The sequence below is a fragment of the Nelumbo nucifera genome, chromosome 7 (assembly GCF_055504915.1).
Source record: "Nelumbo nucifera cultivar China Antique chromosome 7, China Antique-T2T, whole genome shotgun sequence".
Lineage (NCBI taxonomy): Eukaryota > Viridiplantae > Streptophyta > Magnoliopsida > Proteales > Nelumbonaceae > Nelumbo > Nelumbo nucifera.
Genome location: NC_142655.1, coordinates 40,620,096 through 40,643,595, shown reverse-complemented (window position 1 = coordinate 40,643,595; position 23,500 = coordinate 40,620,096). Strand labels below are relative to the sequence as shown.

Here is a 23,500-nt window from a genome sequence, read left to right as displayed (position 1 = left end):
ATGGTCTGAAATTAAATTTTATAAATCTGAATTTTATTTAGAAATGTTCTTTATAATTTTCTTGATTTATGCGTTGTTCGTACAACTGGAGATCGAGATCTTGATTGGTGTAGAAAACTGCGATTTTGCAGTTCCTATTTATTTTGGTCTGTAAAATAATTTTTTTTTTATTTTTTAGACTGAATGTATAGGATTCTATCTGATGTAATATTAATAAAAATTTTAGGGTTTCTGTTTTATTATTTTTGGATCAAAGATGGTGGTGCAGGAAGGAGATTTCACAGATGGGGATATCGCAATCTGCGATTTGCAGTTTATGAAACTGCATTCCGTGATCTAACCTCTGTTTAGCAGGATGTGATGTGCGAACAGACCTCTTTGACTAATTCTTGCTTTTCTTTGATCAGTATTTAATTTCATATCACTTTCTTGGATTAAATCTTTAATTAAAGATCAAACCCTAGACCCATTCAAACCAGATTGGTTCAAACTGGTTGGACCAAATCTAGGGTTCGATGGAGGCTGATTGTCAGCCCAAATTTCCCACTGATGGGCCTAAGCATTGATAATTAATTAAGAGTTTAATTCGGCCCAACCTGTACGGCCCAGTTTTAAAAGCCCACTTTTGCAAGAAAGCTGTATGGGCCGAACTGCTTAACCCCTAGTTCGGCCCACATGAAGGAATGGTAGGATCCATCTAATGGATGCCAAAAAGGTTGCGGAATGGGTGGCCGAATTTCAAAAATTTCCTACCTTCCTCCAACTAGGAATCGTATTCCCTAAATTTAGAAACCATATTCAAAGATCTTATTTGAACCATAATCGAACCAGATCTGAACCACAAGGTAAAAGGGAGGATTATACCTGATCCGGAGAAGCAGTATCTCCCAAAGTTGGTGATCACGTCCAAAGAAGAAACCAAGATCCGCTCCTGCTGAAGATGACATAGCTGTGGATGGAACGGAACTAGCAGGGTGCATCCTACACACTGGATCCTTCGCAAGAATCCTCTGGAAACTCTGAACACCGAATCTTCTCCAGTCTTTCTTGCAAGACTGATGTCAAGAACTGATTTCTTGACTTCCTATTGTTGCAAAGATCAAATCTTGCCAGGGTGAATGGCGGTGGCAGGAGGAGAACTCCAAGGACGAAGATGGCTGAACTGCTTTTTTTCTCTCTGGAGTATGAATGAGATCTAATCTCAATTCGCAGGGAGTTTTCTTTCACCAAAACCCTAGTTCGAATTCTGATGTATTTTCTCTTGTTTTTCTCCTCCTTTCTTCTTGATTAAGAAACCTCCTAATTAGGAGTTATCCCAATCCAAATCTGTATTTGGATAGGGGATTATCTTAATCCTATCTGCAGATTAAGTTGGTTTACTCCTGATCTTATCAGGAGGTTACCGGATTCAAATCTAATTTGAATTTGGTCTCCTGGAGTGGATAAGGTTAAAGGCCCAATCCTTTTACTAACATTAATCTCAGATTCGCCCCACAGATGGGTGATCATATCAGTCCAGCTCGAAATGGGATTTTGGCCCATTAGATGTTCAATGTTTAACTAGTTTCCAATCTACTGCCCAGTTGGGCTTCTTTGTATGGCGAGGGACCCAAGCATTGATCTACACACCAGCCACATGGGTTCGGCCCAGCCATTAATACAAGGCCCAGCCGAATTCACTGAAAGACTCAATAAACCCCTGAGCCCATCATATGGACCCTATGGGCCCATCATATTTGTGGAAAAAGATGAAGGAGAGTTGAGTTTAAAAATCGTTAGGATAGTTAGTTCGTTCTTGTTTTATTTTTGTTTAAATTTTGTCTTGCCCGAGAACGGGCAAAGTTTAAGTGTGGGGGGATTTGATGATACCAAAAAGAACCCTATTTTTATCCCCTAATATTCACTCTTTTACATCAATTTAGCACTTAAATGGACTCATTACTCTTGTATTTCGATTCAGGGCAAGAAAGACGGCAATTGGGAGAAAATAGGGCAATTTGGATGATTTTGCACAGTTACGGCAACAGTCCGTAATCTGGGCACAACTCTCACTTCCAGACTCCGAATTCGACAATTCAAGAGGCATCAGAAAGATGAAAGAAAGGCCCACAACTTTGATGTTTTGGGTTTTAACTGATTCTGCCCGCATCGAATATGACACTGGGCCCGAAGTCGGAGCAAGTTCGCAGTCAGGCCCATTTCACAGCTGAAGCCCAATTCGCAGAAGAGCCTTGTAGCAGCCCAACTCGAATTCAAGAGCCAAGAGTCCCAATTTCGAATGTAACCTCTTGAGAGAGAGTCTTATCAGATCGAAAGTCTTGAATGTAATCCTATCAAGATAAGAAGATTGGATTACATCACTAAATAAGAGATAGGATAGGATTAGTTCAAAAACAGATAGGACTTTCTAATTTGAAGTTAATCTCCTAAAAGGAGTTGGAAAGCAGCCCTCTCCCTCTGCTATATAAAGAGGGGGGCGGACTAGCTCTAACATCACTCAACTCAAGATCCAAGAGATCACCAAGCAACTCAAGCTACCAAGAGAGAAGTTCGGCCACAAAGAAGAAAAGCATGGAGGGTTTGAAGATCACGAGCAGCTAAACTTCTATTTTCTTGTTCAAGGGGGGAGGTTCGGTTGAGTCATTGTGAGGTTCTGTATTTAATTTAAGTTATTTTTTTCTAATTCAAGTATTCATTGATTCTTGTGCATATTTTCATTGGATGTTAATGTTAATTAGTCAGACAAACTGAATTAATGTTGATTTTCCTACTGCTATCCATGATTTCGGTGATCCATAATTGTCATGAATGTACAAGTAGAAATTAGGTTAATATCTTTTTGGGTCAATTGTTCGTGACAGCCTTTAACCAATGTATTGACATGGTTTAACCTAAGGGAATCGATGGAACAAGATTCGATAATTGCAGCTATCTCAATTATTGTTGTTTTGGTTTAACTATTTTCACAAAGCTTAATGCTATCACTAACTGATATGGAACGCTATCGTACCCAGTCAATTAGTGATAGGTGTTGATCAAATGCAAGGTTTGATCAGTTGAACTAGGAAAACACAAGGTTTATTATGACTATCCTAATAAATCTAAGGTTAAATGCTTGAATTGCAAGATTACCAGGGATACCTATGATCAATGGCCAATTGGCTAAACTGAACCCCTCAACCAGATTTCGGTAAGACTAATTTCTCTTGTTTGTTTAAGTTTGTTATTTCTTCTTTTAATTTCAGTATTTAATTTTCCCATAGTAATATTATCCATTCGGCTAAGAGATTACTGTTAGCTCCCTGTGGGATTCGACCTAGTACCACTTTTACTGCAAATATCTTATTGTCGGACTAGTACTAATTTTGAGGGCTTCGACAAACCCGTCAAAATTTTGGTGCCGTTGCTGGGGAGCAACTTTAATTTCTTAGCTATTACCTTCTTTTTGTTAACCTTCTTGTTTTATGACTCGAGCTTCTCAATGAGGTGAACTCGAGTACAACCCCAAAATAGAGAAGACTACCCGTCGTTTAAGGAAGGAGGCGAAACAAAGGAAGGATTGTTCACCTAAAAGGGTGAATTCAGATTTCAATCTACCAACTTGTGATCAACCCATCTTCAGAGAAGGAGAAAGAATGGCTGATAGAGAGAGGACATTGAGGGAGTTGGCTGCACCGATTATGAACCAACAACCCTTATGCATAACATATCCCACTCTTGAGGTAGCTTTTGAACTGAAATCTGGTTTAATACAATTATTGCCTATTTTACATGGTTTTCCAGGTGTGGACCCTCATAAGCATCTAAAGGAATTCCATGTTGTCTGTTCGAGTACGAAGCCCCAAGGTATGACCGAGGACCAGGTAAAACTTATAGCCGTTCCATTTACTTTACGTGATAAAGCAAAGGATTGGTTGTATATGCTTCCTCCCGGTTCAATACGCAAATGGGATGAGATGAACAAGATATTTTTGGATAAATACTTTCCTGCATCCCGGGCTGCAAACATAAGAAAAGAAATATGTGGAGTTCGGCAATTTGGTGGTGAGACGCTATATGAATATTGGGAAAGGTTTGAACAACTTGTTGCTAGCTGTGCACACCACCAAATACCCGAACAACTGTTAATCCAATACTTCTATGAAAGGCTCCAGCCCATGGATAGAAGTATGGTAGATGCAGCCAATGGAGGAGCTTTAGTAAACAAAACACCCGAAGCGGCCCGGGATCTCCTCCAGCCATGGATAGAAGTAGGGTTTTGCAGTTAACTCTCTGCAATCTGAGATAGGATCTCATCTTCCCTAAGTTGAAAACTGCATTCATGCCATTTTCAGCCTTAGGGATCTCCTCCAGCCGCCGCCACCTTGCTGCATAGGTCGAACTCCATTGAAGTGGAAATCAAGAAATATGTTCTTGATATCAGTCTTTGCTGAAAGGATGATCTGGTTCGGTGCTCTAAGCCTTCAACGAGCTCTTGTGAATACTTCGGTACATGAGACGTACACTGTTGGTCCTGCCCCACCATCGCTGTGTCATCTTCAGCGGGAGTAGATCTTGGATCTTTCTTTGGGCGTGAACACTGACGTTGGGAGATTTTGATTCTCCGTATCAGGTATAACCCTTCCCTTGATCTTTGGTTTAGATCTGGTCTGGTTTGGTTCGAGTAGATCCTTGAATATTTAATTCTAAAATAAGGGAATGCGATTCCTAGTTGGAAGAAAGGTAGGAAATTTTTGAAATTCGCCCACCCATTCCGCAACCTTTTTGGCATCCATTCGATGGATCCTACCATTCTTTCAGTTTTGGTGTCCAATTCAAGATTTAATTCAATAATAATGATCTGAAAATAAATTAATTCAAGATAATCAAATTATCAAGAAACTAAAATCAGAGGGCTGCATAGTGATTTTCTTGGATATCCTGCAAACCTACAAAGAACAGTTAATCGCAAATTGCAAAATCTATTTCTTCAAAATCACAAAATATAGAACTTGTTTTTGCGAAAATTTCTTCTTTTCTGTTGCACGCTCCAGCGATCTCCAGATGGGAAAAATCTATATCTGCAAAATCGCAAAACGCGGAACTTGTTTCTGTGAAAATTTCTTCTTTTCTGTTGCACGCTCCAACGATCACTAGATGGAATTAAAATAGAAAAACCTGATTTTTCTATTATTACATCACATCAAAATCCTATACAATTTGTCTAAAAATAAAAATAAAAAATTATTTACAGACCATAATGGAATAGAATAGAAATCGCAAGGTGTGCCAATCTTGGCACCATAAAGATTTGATCTCCACCACATGTGCAGCCCAAAAATTCAAGAAAAATTCATAGAACAATTCTATAAATTTCAAAGAATAATAAAGATTTATTTTCCAGATCATCTGCCCATAATCTGGGATCCAATTCCCAGAAAAAAGCGCTAACTGCGCAAATCGGGTAGAATGCCTTTTGCCTATTTGCGCAGATTCAGATCTATTCTAATTTGGTTCAAGACTTAAACCTGGCTCTGATACCACTGAAGGGATGAGAGATCCATCATATGGATGACCAAACCCTGCGGGAAGGTTGGGCGAAATTTCAAAATTTCTCTCTCTCCCATTTGGGAATCACATTCCCTATTTTAGAAAAGTGCATTTTCAAATATCAATCTTGAACCAAACCGGATCAGATCTGAAACCAAAAGGGAGGAGAGGGATTTACCTGATACGGAGTATCAGTAACTCCCAATGAAGGTGTTTACGCCCAAGGAGAAAACCAAAAACTGCTTCCACTGAAGATGACACAGTGTGAGGTGAAGCAGGATCAACAGGACGGCTCTTCAGTAAGAACCAAATTCTTCAGCAATAATGGGGTAGAGGGCTGGTGAGCACGACTTCAGATTGCTTATTCTACCAAGAAACAATATCAAGAACAATTCTTGATCACTCCCACAAGTGGAGATTGAACTGGGTAGGGGCTGCAACAACAGGGAAGAACTCTGCAGATTGTTGTGCCTTGTCTGGTGTGTTTTGCATGTCCGCCCTACTCTCTTATTTATAGTCTTAAAGAGACAACCTCCTAATCTGATTAGGAGTTTCCTGATCCAAATCATTATTTGGATCTGGACTCTTTAAGTGATAAGGATAATCCCTTATCTTATCTGCTGATGTGAAAAAAATTACCATATTTTTATCCCTAAATATTCATTCTTTTACACTTAATTAACACTTAATTGGACTCATTACTCTTGTATTTCGATTTAGGGCAAGCAAGAAGGTGACAGGAGGGAAACAAGGCTAATCGGATGATTTTGCACAGTTTCGGCACTATTCCGTAATCCGGGCATAACTCTCACATCCGGACTCTGATTGGGATGACTCAAGATGCATCGGAAAGATAAGGTAGAACTCCACAACTTTAATGTTTTGGGTTTTGACAGATTCGGTATTCATCGAGTTCAAACTCGGGCCCAAAGTTGAAGCAAATTCGTAGAGAAGCCCAACTCATAGATGAAGCCCAATTCGCAGAAAAGCCTTGTAGCAGCCCAATTTATTAAAGAAGCCCAACTCGAATTCAAGAATAAAGAGTCTTATCAAATTTAAATTTCAAATGTAATCCTAGAAAGATAAAGAAGATTGAGATTACTAGATAAGAGATAGGATACGATTAGATCAAAACTAATTAGGACTTTTTATTTTTGAGAATGAACTCCTAAAACGAGTTGGAAACAGCCCCTCCTCCTAAAGCTATATAAAGGTGTGGGGGGGGACTAGCTTTAGGCATCAATCAATCAATCAATCCATCTTTGAAGCAAAGAAAGAAGGAGGAAAAGAGGAAGGCGGCGGCAAGGAGAAGACAAGCTCATAGATCTCAGCTTCAAGGGCGACATCATGAGTTCTTTCTTACCCCTTATTTGTTTTATTTCCTTTATTATGAATTAATTTATTTGTAGCTAGGGCTGTGGAAATCCTAACCATGACAATGGATTGATTTTTATTCTGATTTATCCAAGATTGTTATTTTCATATTGTCTATGAGTTATTATGCCTAATGCGATTAGGAGCTTGGCCACCTCTTAATTGATTTGGTTTATATGAATGAATCGAGAGAGGAATTCATATAGTGGACTGAATAATTCATAGTGCGAATTGAAAGGTACATAGGAATATATATACATGATTCATCTGATGATATAAGTTTTTCATAGAACTTACTGCATCTCTATCACGAGAACTCTAGTCGAGAGATCGAAGAGTTACTTGATAGAGGTAGATTTGATATATCCTGAGAGGGAATATTAAATAATTTTGGAAATACTTCAGCTTATGAAAATTGTAAATTATCTTGGTTAGTCTAATAAATTAATATCCATTGGAATGGTTAGGTGGACCAAAAGTCCTAGCACTTCCAATTAGATCGTTGCAAGTTTTGTCATTGATTGCCCTTATTTTTATTTCTTTTTTTCTTCTATTCTTAATTTTCAGTAGTTCTTATTGTTAGATCTGAAATTTGGTTGTCCAAATAATTAAGGAAGGCTATAGTTCTAATACTTATTTTGTTAAATCCTCGTGGGAACGATATCTTTATACTACTTGATAACTAGTGCACTTGCTAGGGTTATATAATTATAGCTATCAATCTGCAACTTAAGATCAGCTTAATCCTAATTAAATTAGGAGTTTTCTGATCCAAATCTTTATTTGGATCTGGACTCTTTAAGTGGATAAGACTTATCCTCTTATCCTTATTTACTGATTCAAACCCAGATTCGCCCCTATTTAATTAATCTAATTAACCCAGTTCGAAATTGGGCTTTAGACCCATTAAGTTTATGTGCTCATTTAACCTCTTAACGTGCTGCCCAATTGGCTCTCCTTATATGGCGTGGGACCCAAACATTGATCTACACATCAGCCACATGTGTTCAGCCTAGCCTTTGTTACAAGGCCAGGCCGAGTTCACTGTAGGAGACAGTGAACCCCTAAGTCCATTACCATGGGCTCTTAATGGGCCCAACATTTACACTAAATGGTCCTTGGGTCCAGCCACCTTATGAAAACCGGTAGTTTAGGTTTCCATCAGAGAAAGTGCATTCCCCGATCATTCACTTTGTCCGAAAAAGGGGCTAATCCTGTCACTATGATCACCAACTCAGGTGAATTCTCGGACTCTTCCAAAATACCCACGTTTAGACCCCCTCTAAGGATCTCACTGATTGGCTTATCAAAGACAACCCAATCCGACACCTAGTGCAGTATCATAATCGAGTATAGGGGTTAGGTGTAACATTCCAGTTTTGCCCATCTATCTCCAAGGTCCAGGGCAGTACTGGAATTTTGGTCCGGTTTAGGGTTTTAAGAAAACCCACACTGCATGTACCTCAGGTCTCACCCTAGCAGCTGAGACAGCCACCCCAACCAACTTGGTCGTACATCAGTGTCAGCCTTGGTAGGATAAATCTCCCCAAATCTATCAAATGGCTGTGAAGATTCTAAAATAACACAAGTCTCATATGTGTCCACTTTAAGGGTATTACACAGAAACACACCATAAAGTGGAGGTTAGCCTCTCCATGATGGCATTATAGGGTAAGCCAATCTTCACGATCAGGAACTCTATCATCCTTGTCACCTGCTGGGGCTCCGTCCCTATTGTGACCGATAGGGAAATCTTACCCTTCGGTTTGACGATGCTACCAGAGAAGCCGACTAGTGGGGCATCTACTCATTGGAGGAGCTCTGGAGATATCTTCATCTTTTCAAAAGCTTCGTAGAAATGGATGTCGGCTGAGGAGCCACTATCAACAAAGATCCTATTGACTACGAAGTTCGCAATGATAGCCGAAACCACCAATGCATCATCATGGGGGATAGCTACCCCCTTCAGGTCCTCGTCCGTCAAGGAGATGAAGGGGTGAGAGATCCATCATATGGATAGCCGAACCCTAAAGGTAGGTAGGGCAAAATTTCAAAAATTTCTCTATCTCCCATGTGGGAATCACATTCCCTGTTTTAGAATATCTGCATTTTCAAGGATTAATCATGAACCTAAACTGGACCAGATCTGAAACCAACAGATATGAGAGGGATATACCTGATACGGAGTAACAATAACTCCCAACGAAGGTGTTCACACCTAAGGAAAACTCCAAAGACTTCTCCCACTGAAGATGACACAGCGTAGGGTGGAGCAGAATCAGCAGGTGGTTCTTCACAAGAACCGAATCCTTTAGCAAGAATTCGATGGAGGGTATGTGAGCACAACTTCAGATCAGTTTTTGACCAAAAACTGATATCAAGAACGCTTCTTGATCGCTCCTACAGGTGGAGAATGAACTGGCAATGGTGGCAGCAGGAGGAGAAGACAAGAGCAGAAGATGGCACAGTCTTACTGTTGCTTTCTTTCTCTCTTGTATCTGAGATTAGATTGAGTGTGTTGGGGTTCGCCCTCCTCCTCCTTTTATAGCTTTAAAGAGAGCTCCTAATCTTATTAGGAGTTTCCTAATCCAAATCCTTATTTGGATCTGGACTCGCTTTAAGAGATAAGGATAATCCTTTATCTTATCTACAGATCAAGATCAGCCCTCCTAATCTCATTATGAGCTTCTTGATCCAAATCTCTATTTGGATCAGGACTCTCTAAGTGGATAGGGATAACTCCCTATCCTATCTTCTTATCTAAATCCCAGAACCGCCCCTCTTTAATTAATCAAATTAAACCTGTTTGAATTGGGCTTTAGGCCCATTAAGTCCATGTGCTCATTCGGCCTCCAAACTGCTGCCCAATTGGGCTTACTTGTATGGCGTGGGACCCAAACATTGATTTACACATCAACCACATGGGTTCAGCCAAGCCTCTGTTACAAGGCCTGGCCGAATTCACTGTAATGGACAGTGAACCCCTGAGCCCATCACCATGGGCTCTTAATGGGCCCAACACTTACACTAAGTGGTCCCTGGGCCAAGCCACCTTATAAAAACCCAGGGACTGTGGGCAAATGCAAGATTATCCCATCAGGTATTATCCTCAATGGTCTTACACTTAACGTCTCAGCCCATAATGATCAAACACTACCTGACAAGAGAGGACCTCTCCCTCGGCTGCAAGGAATAGTGTTGCACTCACTACTCACATGGATCCCTGGAATTAGAACCTATTGCAAACATTTTGAAACCATAATATATATATATATATATATATATATATAAATATATATATATATATATAAATATATATATATATATATAAATATATATGTATATCCGTATATAAATATATTTTGCAAAACAAATTTCAACGATTGAAATCAACTGCCGGTTGTTTTGGTTTCCATCAGAGAGAGTGCATCCCCGATCATTACCTTTGTCTGACAAAGGGGCTGATCCTGCCACTATGATCACCCACTCAGATGAATTCTCGGACTGTCCCAACATACCCAGGTTTTCACCCCCTCTAAGAATCTCACTGATTGGCATATCAAAGACAACACAATCTGACACCTAGTGCAGTATCATAATCGAGTCTAGGGGTCAGGTGTAACATTCTAGTTTTGCCCATCAATCACCAAGGTCCAGGGCAATACTGGAATTCTGGTCCGGTTTAGGGTTTCAAGAAAACCCACACTACATGTACCTTAGGTCTCACCCTGGCAGCTGAGACAGGCCACCCTAACCATCTTGGCGGCACATCAGTGTCAACCTTGGTAGGATAAATCTCCCCAGATCTATCTAACGACTGTGAACATTCTAAAGTAACATGAGTCTCATATGTGTCCAGTTTAAGGGTATTACACAAAAACACACCATAATAACATGAATCAAATATGTACTTTATTCATTTACATTAAATGTCATAATGTACATCATTCTGATTGGAGCTAAGGGCATACATTGTCTAACAGGAGAGGGGTTCTTGCTTTTGCTTCTTGGGGGCCAGCCCCTGGATGTTTAGGTGCCTGGTGTAGGCTTCGCGATCCGAGGCCAAGGCTCCACCTGAGGCTGTGCCTCCCACTATGACGTCAATGATGCCTTCTGCTTGCTGGTGTTGCTGCTACTGTTGTTGAGAGGACGAGGTGCCAGCCTCACCTCCAACGTACTGCTTGAGGTGGCCCCGACGAATGAGGGACTCTATCTCGGTTTTGAGATCATAGCAGTCCTCGGTGTCGTAGCCGGTGCCTCTGTGGAACTTGCAGTATTTTGTAGGATTCCCCCGATGGGGGTTCTTCTTCAACTTTTTGGGCCACTTCATAAATTTCTCCTACCCGATCTGCATCAAGATCTACGTACGGTTGGACTTGAGTGGCGTATATTGATTATAAGCCAAGGCTGGGGCCAAAGGCTTTCTGTTGTTGTTGCTGCGGCTCTGGTCCCCATTTTTTCTCTTCTTCTCAGGGGCTCCATCTTGGTGCTCTGCGCCCCTCTCATGGGCGTCCGTGGCCAAGGCCTCCTCAACCGCAATATGCTTCTGAGCCCTTTCTAGGAACTCTAGCTTCATCTTCAGTTGCCTTTTGGCCACAAAGAATTTGAGGGCAGAACCAGGGTGGAGCCCATAGATAGCAGCATGCATGGAGATCAGGGGTCGAGGTCACGGACCTCAAGTTCTTCTTTCTTGAAGGGATCAATGTATGACCATAAGCTTTCCCCTCGCTTCTGCTTGACAGTCATCAGCAAGACAACACTCTTTTGAGGGTGATGGCTACTGATGAAGCACGTGAGGAACATGCAAGAAAATTGCTCCCATGAGTTGATGGACCGAGGTGGGAGGCTTGAGAACCACCGCCGAGCAGCTCCCTTAAAGGTTGCCTAGAAAGTTTGGCACGTCAAGGCGTCATAGTACCCATATAGGATCATGAGTGCCCTGAAGCTCTCTAGGTGGTCATCTGGGTCAGAGCTCCCGCCGTACATCTCCAAGGCGGGAAGCCTTGAAGTTCGAGGGTAGAGGCTCAGTGACGATATTAGGGGAGAAGGCATCCATTCTCCCTTGGCAGGAGCTTTGTCCGGCCGAGGTGCCGGTTTGGCCCTTTTTCACCTATTTGAGTTTGGATTTTATAGCTTCGAGCCAGCACGGAGTTTGGCGAACATGGGGTCGGGCATGGCCTGCGTGCCACCCTAGTCTTCATGAACACAGTGGTGTTCGGCACAGACTTCGGAATGCTTGGAGTTGAGACCGCGTGCTTCGCGTTTAGAGTGGCAGTCGTTAAGGACGTCCCGGAGGTCCAAGATGTGAGGGGAAGAGGCTCGACGCTGACCCTCGACCCTGGACTGGGCGCTGGGGCAATCGCAGCACTCACCTTCGTCCCTCGGATTGGCCCTTCGGCCTCGGAGATGCTGTTCGAAGGGCTGACGGCTATGCTCTAATCGCTCCAGATCCTCCTCCCTTCAGCTGGGAGGTCTAAAAGTGCTGGAGCATGGGTTGGCCGAACGACTGCTGCCAGACTCTGAGGGCTCGGCCCGCTCCGCGTGGCCAAGGCTGGGGGCCGACTAGGTGGTGGACCTGTGCCGACCCGGCTGTGTTGACTCCCCGGTGGGGCAGTCACCTTGGGGGCAACCTCCTACTAGGGGGAAGTTCTGCTTGACTCGCTGTGTCAAATATTCCAAGCGATCGAGCACGGCCTGGAACTATTCACTAGTGACAAGATTTTGCATATTTCTCGTTTTTCGTACCATGTTGATTGGTCAGAGCTCGGGGATTTGTTAACTTGCTATAGTTCTTTCAGGGAATGTATCAATGTCGTTCCCACAGGCCACACCAATTGTTGGTGCTCGAAATGGCTGAAGACAACAAAGTAATTTCGCCCTTGGACTTCGAAGGCTTTAAGGACATGGAGAGGTCACTACTGAGGCCAAGGCAGGGTGAACCCCGAGTACGGTAGAAGCCAAGGGTAGATGACCAAAGTATTGCAAGGCAGAAACTCAACAGAGGCCATGGGTGAGAACTCGAGGCAGAGTCTCCAACGGTGAAGTTAGTACAGGGTACGAAGGGAGAGTACCAGGACAGGATCCTGATGGATAGTTCTAGACTAGAGTCACGATAGCAGTTATTGCAATAGCTATTATGACTTTAGGTGTAGGTCTTGAGTTTTTATAACCCCTATACATGGAGGGGGTACACCTATTTATACTTGAGCTGCCTGGAGGTAGGTGGAGATGAACGCCTGAGATAGGAGCCGTACGAGGGCCTGTAGTGGGTTTGGCAGGGTCATGTGAGCGCATCGCTGTTGGCTCCGTACGATGGGGGCAGGGTAACCCTTGTTGTATGCCTTTAGCTTCAATCAGAATGATGTACTTTATGAGTTTATTGTAAATGAATAAAGATACATATTTGATTCATGTTCCCTTGGTATGTTTCTGTGTAATACCCTTAAACTGGACACTTAATGAGACTCGTGTTAGTTTAGAATGTTCACAGCCAGTGGGTCGGTCTGGGGAGACCTATCCTGACAAGGCTGACACTGTGGTGCCACCAAGTCGGTTGGGGTGGCCTGTCTCAGCTGCCAGGGTGAGACCCTAGGCACATACAGTGTAGGATTAATTGAATCTTTGAACTGGACCAGATTTCCAGTATTGCCCTGGACCTTGGAGATTGATGGGCAAAACTGGAAAGTTACACCCGACCCCTAGACTCGATTATGATACTACACTAGGTGTCGGATTGGGCTGTCTTTGATGTACCAATCAGTGAGATCCTTAGCGGGGGTCAAAACCTGGGTATGTTGGGACAGTCCGAGAATTCATCTGAGTGGGTGATCATAGTGACAGGATCAGCCCCTTTGTTGGACAAAGGTAATGATCGGGGATGCACTCTCACTGATGGAAACCAAGACTGCCGGCAGCCGATTTCAACCGTTGAGATTTGTTTTGCAAAATATATTTTATATAAGATATAAAAGTATATATGTATGGTTTCTAAATTGTTTGCAAGAAGGTTTTAATTCCCGGGATCCATATAAGTGGAGAGTGCAACACTGTTCCTTGCAGCCGAGGGAGAGATCCTCTCTTGTCGGGCAGTGTATGATCATTATGGGCTGAGAGGTTAAGTGTAAGACCATTGAGGATAATGCCTGATGGGCTAATCTTGCATCTGCCCACAGTCCCTGGGTGTTACAAGGTGGCTTGGCCCAGGGACCACTTAGTGTAAGTGTTGGGCCCATAGAGCTCATTTGATGGGTTTCAGGGGGTACACTGTCTTCAGCAGTGCATTCGGCCAGGCCTTGTAACAAAGGCTGGGCTGAACCCATGTGGCTGATGTGTAGATCAATGCTTGGGTCCCACGCCATACAAGGAAGCCCAACTGGGCAGCAATTTGGAAGGTTTTTGAGTACATAACCTTAATGGGCCTTAAGCCCATTTAGAACTGGGCTGATTTGATCAGTCATTTAAAGGGGGCGAATTCTGAAGTGGGTCAGCTAAAAGGATTGGGCTTAAACCCTATCCACTCAGAGAGTCCATGATCTAAATAAGATTTAGATCTGGAAACCTCCTAATTAGATTAGGAGACAGCTGATCTTATCTGCAGATAAGATAAGGGTTATCCCTTATCACTACGGGACTTCTAACCCAAATATGATTTGGATTAGCGGCTCCTAATCTGATTAGGAGCTGATCCCTTATGAGATTATAAAAGGGGAAGGGGGCGGCAGCCTACTACACAACATCATCAACAGCATTCTTCTCTTAAAGAAAGAGAGATTGAGAGATTTCCTGCATACTGCGAATTCTCTCCTGCCGCCACCTTCCTGCTTTTGCCATTCCTTCAGTTCGATCTCCAGTTCTTGGGAGCAATCAAGATTGGATCTTGATTTCAATCTTTTGTGAAAAGATTGGTTGGAGCTGTACTCAAGTCGTCCAGTTGATCCTTACGAAGGATCACGTTCTTTTGAAGAACGTTGCTGATTCTGCTCCACCCTGCACTGTGCCATCTTCAGTGGGAGCAGATTTTGGATTCTTCCTTGGGCGTGAACACCTCCATTGGGAGATAGTATTTCTCCGTATCAGGTATTATCCTCTCCCACTCCTTTTGGTTCAGATCTGGTTCAGTTTATGGTTCAAGATTGATCCTTGAAAATATGATTTTCTAAATAGGGAATACGATTCCCAGTTGAAGGGAGAGATAAAATTTTTGAAATTCGCCCCTTATTCCGCAATCTTTGGGCGTCCATAGGATGGATCTCTCATCCCTTCAGTTGTAGTGGATCTCATTCTCTGATCTGCACATGGGTTGGGCCTCCCAGCTTCAAATGGGTTGGGTTGGGTCACCCCACATCACTTTAGATCCATTTCTGTATAAATCTAGAGTCCTCTCTATCAATGTTTTAAATTTCGCAACGTATCAGCCGATATGGGCCGATACGTATCATTTCAGAAGAGTTTCGATACACGGAACATGTCTAATTATAGGGTTTCGTATTTTTTCATCTGTATCAAACCAGTACGGGTCCGTATCGGCTTTGTATCGGGCTGTTTTGGGTATGTATCGGCCGATACAATCCGAAATGCACCGATACATACCCGAAATGAACCAATAGGCATTATGTATCAGTCAAATTTAACTTCTTTTTAAATTTAAACTTAATTTATCTCTTCTCCCTCTCATTAATATCAAATTTAAATTTAAATTTAATTTATCTCTTCTCTCTCATTAATATCAATTTTAATTAAGTCTTAAAGTTTGGGACGTCACTAAATGCTAATATAATTTAATTAAACGCTCATTTAAGGTACATTTGATTACAACATTTAATAATGTCATTAAATGTTATTCAAGTGAAATAACTTGTTAAAAATCACAAACCAAATGTAAGAAGTTTAGAACCCAAGTCTTTTGCTTATAAAAATAATTAATTAACCATTATGCCAACATTAATTACTTATAAGAAAGACATGTTTTTTTATACTTAAAGTAGTCTTTCTTACCTTGTTGGATGTTTCCTGACAAATGCTATAAATTTGATTATTAATATTTATATAATAATAAGATGAATACAAGTTATATTGATTTGTTAAAAATTAAGGTATATATTAACTTGTATACATAATAAATATTAACTAATAAATGATTTCAAAAAATTATTAACTAATAAATATTAGTATATATACATACATTTTAGTTTTATTATTTTTCAATGGTTACTAATTATATCCCGATACTTTATATAAATCATTAAAGAATGGATTTTATGTTCAAATAAATTAGTTATACTCACATAAAACTCATTTTTATTATTGTTCATATTTTTAAGGAATTTTTTTTTTGTTTTTCGTCTAGTGTATACATGCGTATCTTGATTTTTCGTCTATATCTATACGTTTCCAAAGAGTATCTCGATATGTCTCTTAAAATTACATTTCCAATACTTCAAACCTTGCTCTCTATATAAAGGGGAATAACTCTCCCTAGTGAGGGAGACAAGACAATATCAGAAAATCTAGGACCATGGCACCAACAAAACCTATCAAATTAGTTCATGTATTTGGATACATAAACTAAAATGGCATTGGTTTATTTCTTAATGGGCTATGCTTCTGGCAACTTGGTAGGCAGACCTTGCAACTTTCATGTTACCAAATTAGCGGAAAAACTAGAATGGATGGGTCAAAAATGAATTCGTTCAATAACCTAGGAATAACTCCAATAGGTGACAAAATGAAAGAAAGTGAACTAAAATAATTTGGATACATGCATAGAAAAACACAAAAAACCTACCAAATTAGTTCATGTATTTGGATACATGAACTAAAATGACATTGGTTTATATCTTAATGGGCTATGCTTCTAGCAACTTCGTAGGCAGACCTTGCAACTTTTCATGCTACCAAATTAGCGGAAAAACTAGAATGAATGGGTCAAAAATGAAGTCATTCAAGAACCTAGGAATAACTCCAATAGGTGACAAAATGAAAGAAAGTGAACTAAAGTGATTTGGATACATGCATACAAATGCCAGTTTAAGGGGCTAGAAGGATTTAAGTGCTCATAATTTAAAACTGGATATGACATCAAATAACAATGACAAAATAGGATTCATGTAGAGAGAGAGAGAGTGAGGCTAGGATAATGATGACAATGATGGTGATTTCTGAGGTATCCAAGTGCATTCTAATTTCTAATCATTCCTCCATATTATTGAATTTCTTAAGCTCATTCTCATTCTCAGAGACATCCTAAATTTGCAAATCTGATACTCTTTCAAATATCAATATGCAAATGGGTTCAATTATAACACCGAAAGACATGATACTGGAAAAACTCGTAACCAATCAACCGTTGCTAGCCAATCAGACGTATTTATCAAATTTTTTTTTTTTTGATCAATACGTATTTATCAAAATTCACGAGGTCAAAACCCTTTCGGTATCATGTCTTTCAAGCAGCACATGTTTTACCATTTAACATTGATCCTAATCATTTTCTGATACTTTGATCGAAACATCAAATCTTGGCCCTACATTATACCAATCTCCTGTCTAGTTAAAACTATCTCAAAAATGGTTCAAATGAGGGATTTGCACTTTCCTGCGTAAGATTATCATGTTGCAATCATACAGAAATGATAAAAAAAATGTAGACATAATGTAGCATCCCCTACTTAGCTTCCTAATGATATTAGTTACAGTGGTAGGCCATCGATAGATGGGAACATTATAATGTTCTATAGTATCCAATTGGTTGGGCCTCATTAGAAGATTACATGAACTGCTCACTACAGATGTTATTAAATTGGGTGTATATAATCACCAGATGATTTGGGTCTCTCCCGCACGTTTTCTACCAAGCAAGCAATTGAGAACATATGGCTTCTTCCAAAAAGGAATAGAAAGAAGAATTTTATTTGCATCAATCAAGACCCAACAACATTGCCGTCTATGATGGACGTCATTCATCACAATTGGGCCGATCTCTTTGTTGATATATCAGAACCACAAGTGCAAGAATAAGGTTATATCATGAGACCCTACTTGTCTGGAGTGATGCTGAGGCTGCTGAAGCTTCAGCTATCAAGGAAACTGGTTGACGAGCCTGCAGGCAAGCACCTATGTCAAATGGGTGCAAAAGAGATCCATCAAACAAGAGATTAACCCCTGGCAGGACAACTTCCTTGCTATCAGCATCGTCTGGCTCCACTTTCATTGTACTCACAGGAAGTGATTCTTCAATAGGCCTTGTGGCAGCTTCATAGACAGGAGTGAGAGCATATGACCTGCAATATAAATATTCTAGAGTCAATTTTTTCATTTTTTTTTCTTTACTTCTTATATAGTGATTGAATACTATCAAAGGATAATGGTGAATCAAATATTTTAAGCGGTTTGACCGATTTATTCTGAGTCAATTAGACCTTGTAAGCTTCAACAGATTAATAGCTGAAGTGTAAATGCATCTACAAAATCTTTCCACCTGTAACATTAACTATGCAGTTTCTGTTTCTAGCTATAGCATTTTACATTGATCACATGAACTGTCAAAGATTATGTTATGTAGCAAGTAAACAAAGGTATTATTGTCCTTTGCTCTTTTTATTTGTGGTTTGTCTCTTGTATCTTTCCCAACTTGAGTAGGGGCAGATTGGACATTTTACAACATAATGGATGAATGGGAAGAAGAAACTTGACTTCCATTCAAATTAGTCTAAAACTCTTGCTTCCCTTTTCATCACTGCATGGACAGAAACAATACCATATTCTGAACTTCAGAATATGGTGTTCAAGATTGCAATCTCATCTGTTTTTTCCTGCTATCTTTTTTGATCATTTCTATTACCACTCAAGTCAGTAAGGACTGTGATCTCCTCTCCTTTGCTCTGGTTGCACTCACTATGGGTGACTGTTGTGGTGTGTACCCTCTCCTTTTCGTCTCTGCATGGACAGAAACAATACCATATTCTGAACTTCAGAACATGGTGTTCAAGATTGCAATCTCATCTGTTTTTTCCTGCTATCTTTTTTGATCATTTCTATCACCACTCAAGTCAGTAAGGACTGTGATCTCCTCTCCTTTGTTCTGGTTGCACTCACCATGGGTGACTGTTGTGGTGTGCACCCTCTCCTTTTCATCTATGCATGGACAGAAATAATACCATATTCTGAACTTCAGAACATGGTGTTCAAAATTGCAATCTCATCTGTTTTTTCCTGTTATCCTTTTTGATCGTTTCTATTACCACTCAAGTCAGTAAGGACTGTGATCTCCTCCCCTTTGTTCTGGTTGCACTCACCATGGGTGACTGTTGTGGTTCATGTGGTGGTGTGTACCCTCTACCGAGGGGCTGATGTGCAGTAGACATGTATCAACTGCTAGTGTTGGTGATGCAAAACAATTCAGTCTGTAAAGTAGGATGTTCTATGTGTGTCTGGTAGCTCATTATTGGTGATTAAGTGTTGAACAGCCTACAAATAGACTGCACTACGTGTGAATGAAGAAAACATTCAGACCTATGGTTGGAATTGTCAACTGGTTCCCCTTCTATTATTTACTTTCTTGTGATTGAAGAGTACTGGTTTTGTGGTGTGTCAAAAATCATGGCAGCAGCTAGAAGTGGTAATGATGATCAAAAATGAAATGTAATGGTCTCCTCTGATTACTAAACATGAGCAGATGACCTCAATTAAACTGAACGCAGAAACCATAGTTTTCAAGGTGCCAAGGCAAGGCTGGGCGTTAGGGGGGGTGCCTTGTTGCCTAGTCACCTAGGCGATGGATTTTTTTATATAGACAACATAGATCCTAGGGTAGTTCCCTAGGTACCATAGCCATATTTCCTTAATAATTATTCATAATTTTCATAAGAAAAGTATAGAGTTCATGTTAAAGTATAGAAAATGCGTTGATTAGACAAAAATTTAAGTTCTTCCTTGTTTGTTGGTTCACGTTTTAAAGTCTTTGAGGGTTCAATACAGCATTTAGCAATGCTTGTATTCATTAAATCCTAATAAATAAGAAAAAATAAAAAATAAATTAGTATATAAACACAAAGAATGGATATTTTAGTTTAATAGTAGTGCCAATTTTATAATTATAACGTCAAAAAATAAAGAATAAAAAAGTATTTTACAATACATAGTACAAAACTGCTCAGCGATTAAGCGAGGCGAGCCTCAAAGGGCGCCTTGTCGCCCTGGTGTCGCCTTGACAACTATGGCAGAAACTTTATCTTTCGCGGGAAAAGTCCATCAAGATATTTTTGATAGCCAAAGGTAAACTCATGTACTTGAAAGATGATCAACCTTAGCTGATTTGATTGGGTAGTGAGTCTAGTGACTAGTGAGTGGGAGAAAGAGAACGCTGAAATTATGGCATTACTTGTGGAATGACATGGAGCCTAAAATAAGTGTCAATCTCACATTTGTATACATAAAAAAGGAGATATGAGATCTGTTCGGATACTGCCCAAACAGGCTTCCCTCCTGAATCAGATTAGACAAGGGAAAGGGATGAGAGAGAGAAAAAAGAACTTGGTTGAGGAAATTTTTATATCTTCTCCATTTTAGAGTACAGCCATCTCTTTTTATATTGCTCCTCTGCTTGAAATAGTCATGTGGCCTTATTACAGCTAACTAGTCACTTGCTTCTTGATTGGTTACATGTAACTGAGTCTTTATTAGTTGCCAAGTGTACATTTGTAATTTTTGCTGTCTTTTTTTCTATTAATTTGTCACCAAGTGTACATTTGTAATTTTTCACCTTATTTAAAATATCCTAATATATAAGTTAGTGTGGGTGCCGCCATAGACAACTTTTGGCAAATATTATTCTTTTTTCCTTTGTTGTTTTTCTCCTCTCTTCTTTCTTTCTCTTTCATTCTTAACACTCTCAAACAACTATTTATATTAAGTGTAAGGAATTACAAGTACGCCTAGATGGGTGCCCAAATAAAAAAAGGTTAAAGATAATCAAGCCCTCCTTCACATACAAACATATCCTCAACACTCCCCCCTCAAGCTGATAATAGATATCTACCATGCCCAGCTTACTTAGATAATTATCAAACTTTGGCTTGGGAACTCCCTTGGTGAGACATTCAGCAAATTGGTCTTCTGACCTCACAAAAGGTAAGCATATATCTACACTGGCTATTTTCTCTCAAATGAAGCATCTATCCACTTCAATGTGTTTTGTATGGTCATGTTGGATAGGATTCTGAGCTATATATATAGCATGTCTTTCTTGGGACATCAGCTTGAACCTTCATCTCTATAAGCAAGTTGTTTAACCATAGTAATTCAGATACTCCATGAGCCATTGCCATGTATTCTGCCTCTACACAAAGCAGGCAACAAAAGATGGCTTTTTGCTTCTCCGTAACACTACATTGCCACCCACTAAAGCATAATAGATAGAGGTAGATCTCCTATCATCCACATATCTTTTCTAATCAACATCAATGTAAGCTTCAACCTTCATCCCATGGTTGGAGTAAAGCAATCCTTACCAAGGCATCACTTCAGATAAGCAAGAATCCTATTGACATCTTGCAGGTGGGAAGTTCTGAGCTTATGTAATATTGACTCCCCACACCAATTATATAGGATATATCAGGCCTAGTCAAGAACAAGTAACGAAGACAACCAACAAGTCTTTGATAAACACCTCTGTTTGGAAGGATATCCCAATCATCACCACTTAACTTATGATTGGGATCAATTGAGTTTCAGTTGGCTTGCACCCCAATTTTCCTACTTATTGAAACAAATCTAGGACATATTTTCATTTTGAAATAAAGATTCCCGTCTTTACTGATCAAAAAAAAAAGATTCCCGTCTTGAATCTTGCAACTTCGATCCCAAGAATATATCTGAGATCACAGAAGTCCTTCATCTCAAACTCAAAACAAGGCAGGACTTCAACTTAGTAATTCCACAGAGGTGTCATCCCCAATGACTACAATGCCATCAATATTACACTATTAACATAGTCACACAGCCATCAACCCACTTTATGAATAAGGTACCGTTAGGCTAAGATTGTGTTCATCCAATCTTCAAGACTACCTTTTGAATCGGTCAAACTATGGTCTAGGAGATTGCTTTAGTCCATAGAAAGACTTCTTTTGATGGCATACTTTCCCTTCACCATTAAGAAACTTGCTCCTAGGGGTAGGTCCATGTAAACCTCCCCTTGAAGATCACTATTAAGGAAAACATTCTTCACGTTTATCCAATACAACGGCAAGAATAGAGTAGGTAGCAAGGGACATAATCACTCAAAAAGAGTTCGGCTTAGCCATAGGAGCAAAGGTCTCCTATTAATCAATAAATACCATAGGTTTGGGTATACCCTTTTGCTACCAACTAATCTTTAGATCTTTTAATTGAACCATCAGTCTCGTGCTTAACCATATACCCCACTTGCACCATATTGGAACTTTATTCTTAGGAAAAGAAGCAATACCCCAAGTCTAGTTCTTTATGTGAGCCTACATCTCTTGGTTCATAGCTTCCTTCGATTGAGATGATTGCACTACCTCTACGACACTGTGAGGAATGGGAACAGAAGAAATGGAGAAAATGTAGGCATAGTAGGATGGTGATGGGGCATCATAAGAAACATAATTAGTAATAAGATAGTTGGTGCATTTCTTTTTACATTTATGGATAGGAATAGGAAGATCAAGTTTAGAATTCAAGACATCAGGTTCAGTAACAGGAGTAATAGGAGGTTCAGAACCAACAAAAGGTTTTTTAAGTTCAAGATTACGTGACTTTGGGTTGTCTTGTTATTTAAAAGGTGTGCCTAGGCACACAGATGAGGTGCAATTTAGGGTATGTGCCTCACGTAGGTCCTAGGGACAACACTTTCATAAGTCGTGTGCTTGGTGCACCTAGAGCTTCATCCCAACCATGCTCCTTTCAAAAATGTATTGATTTTCTCTTATTTTTTGTGCTTAGTATCTAGGCTAGGGGCTTTGCCCCCGGACCGCCGACCAAGCCCCTCAAGGCAAGCCCAAACTAGTCCATATTAGGGTCTAAAATTTTTAGTCCCTATAAAAGATATTTTAAAAAGATACTTGTATTCTTAATCTCCATAAAAGCCCAAACATGTCCATATTAGTGTCTTTTGAAAATTTCTTTTATTAGGATGAATGAATGAACAACATCCGGAGTGGAGAGAACCCCATATTTGCTAATGTTGCTGATTCATTCATCCTAAAAAAAGATATTTTTGAAAGACAATTAAGTCATAAAAACATTTTTATAAGTCATAGTGCCCCACATATATAGAGGGTATTCTTGCAATTTGGCTTTTCTTCTTCCACTATGGAGGAAGTGACACCTTGGGACCCATAAACCAATTCCCACCTTTCATTTCCATTTTTTTCCTTTTTTCTGTTGGATCTGCTACCTCTTTTCCATATATCAGTTTTTTTTTCAAGTATTAACATTCTGGTGGAGCAACAAACTGTTCACTTCAATTTTCCCAAAGCTTTATATGAACTGTACACCTAAAAATTCTATGCAAAAACTGTTACAGATTTTAACCATCCTATCTGTGTTCTCAAATGAGATCACCTGATAGTTCTAG

The 23,500-nt window shown here is 40.1% G+C and overlaps 1 protein-coding gene across 7 annotated transcripts in view; it reads right to left on the bottom strand.

Annotated features, from left to right (window-relative positions):
• Positions 1 to 17,470: 17,470 nt before the first annotated feature.
• Positions 17,471 to 23,500, bottom strand: part of LOC104590755 (FAM91 carboxy-terminus protein) — a 96,285-nt gene continuing 90,255 nt past the window's right edge. For all 7 annotated transcript variants that reach the window (XM_010249499.3, XM_010249500.3, XM_088891278.1 and 4 more), the window contains one exon: positions 17,471 to 18,182. In XM_010249499.3, the coding sequence (XP_010247801.1) occupies positions 17,927 to 18,182 (256 nt within the window). In that variant the 3' untranslated portion in view covers positions 17,471 to 17,926. The remainder of the gene's footprint in view (positions 18,183 to 23,500) is intronic.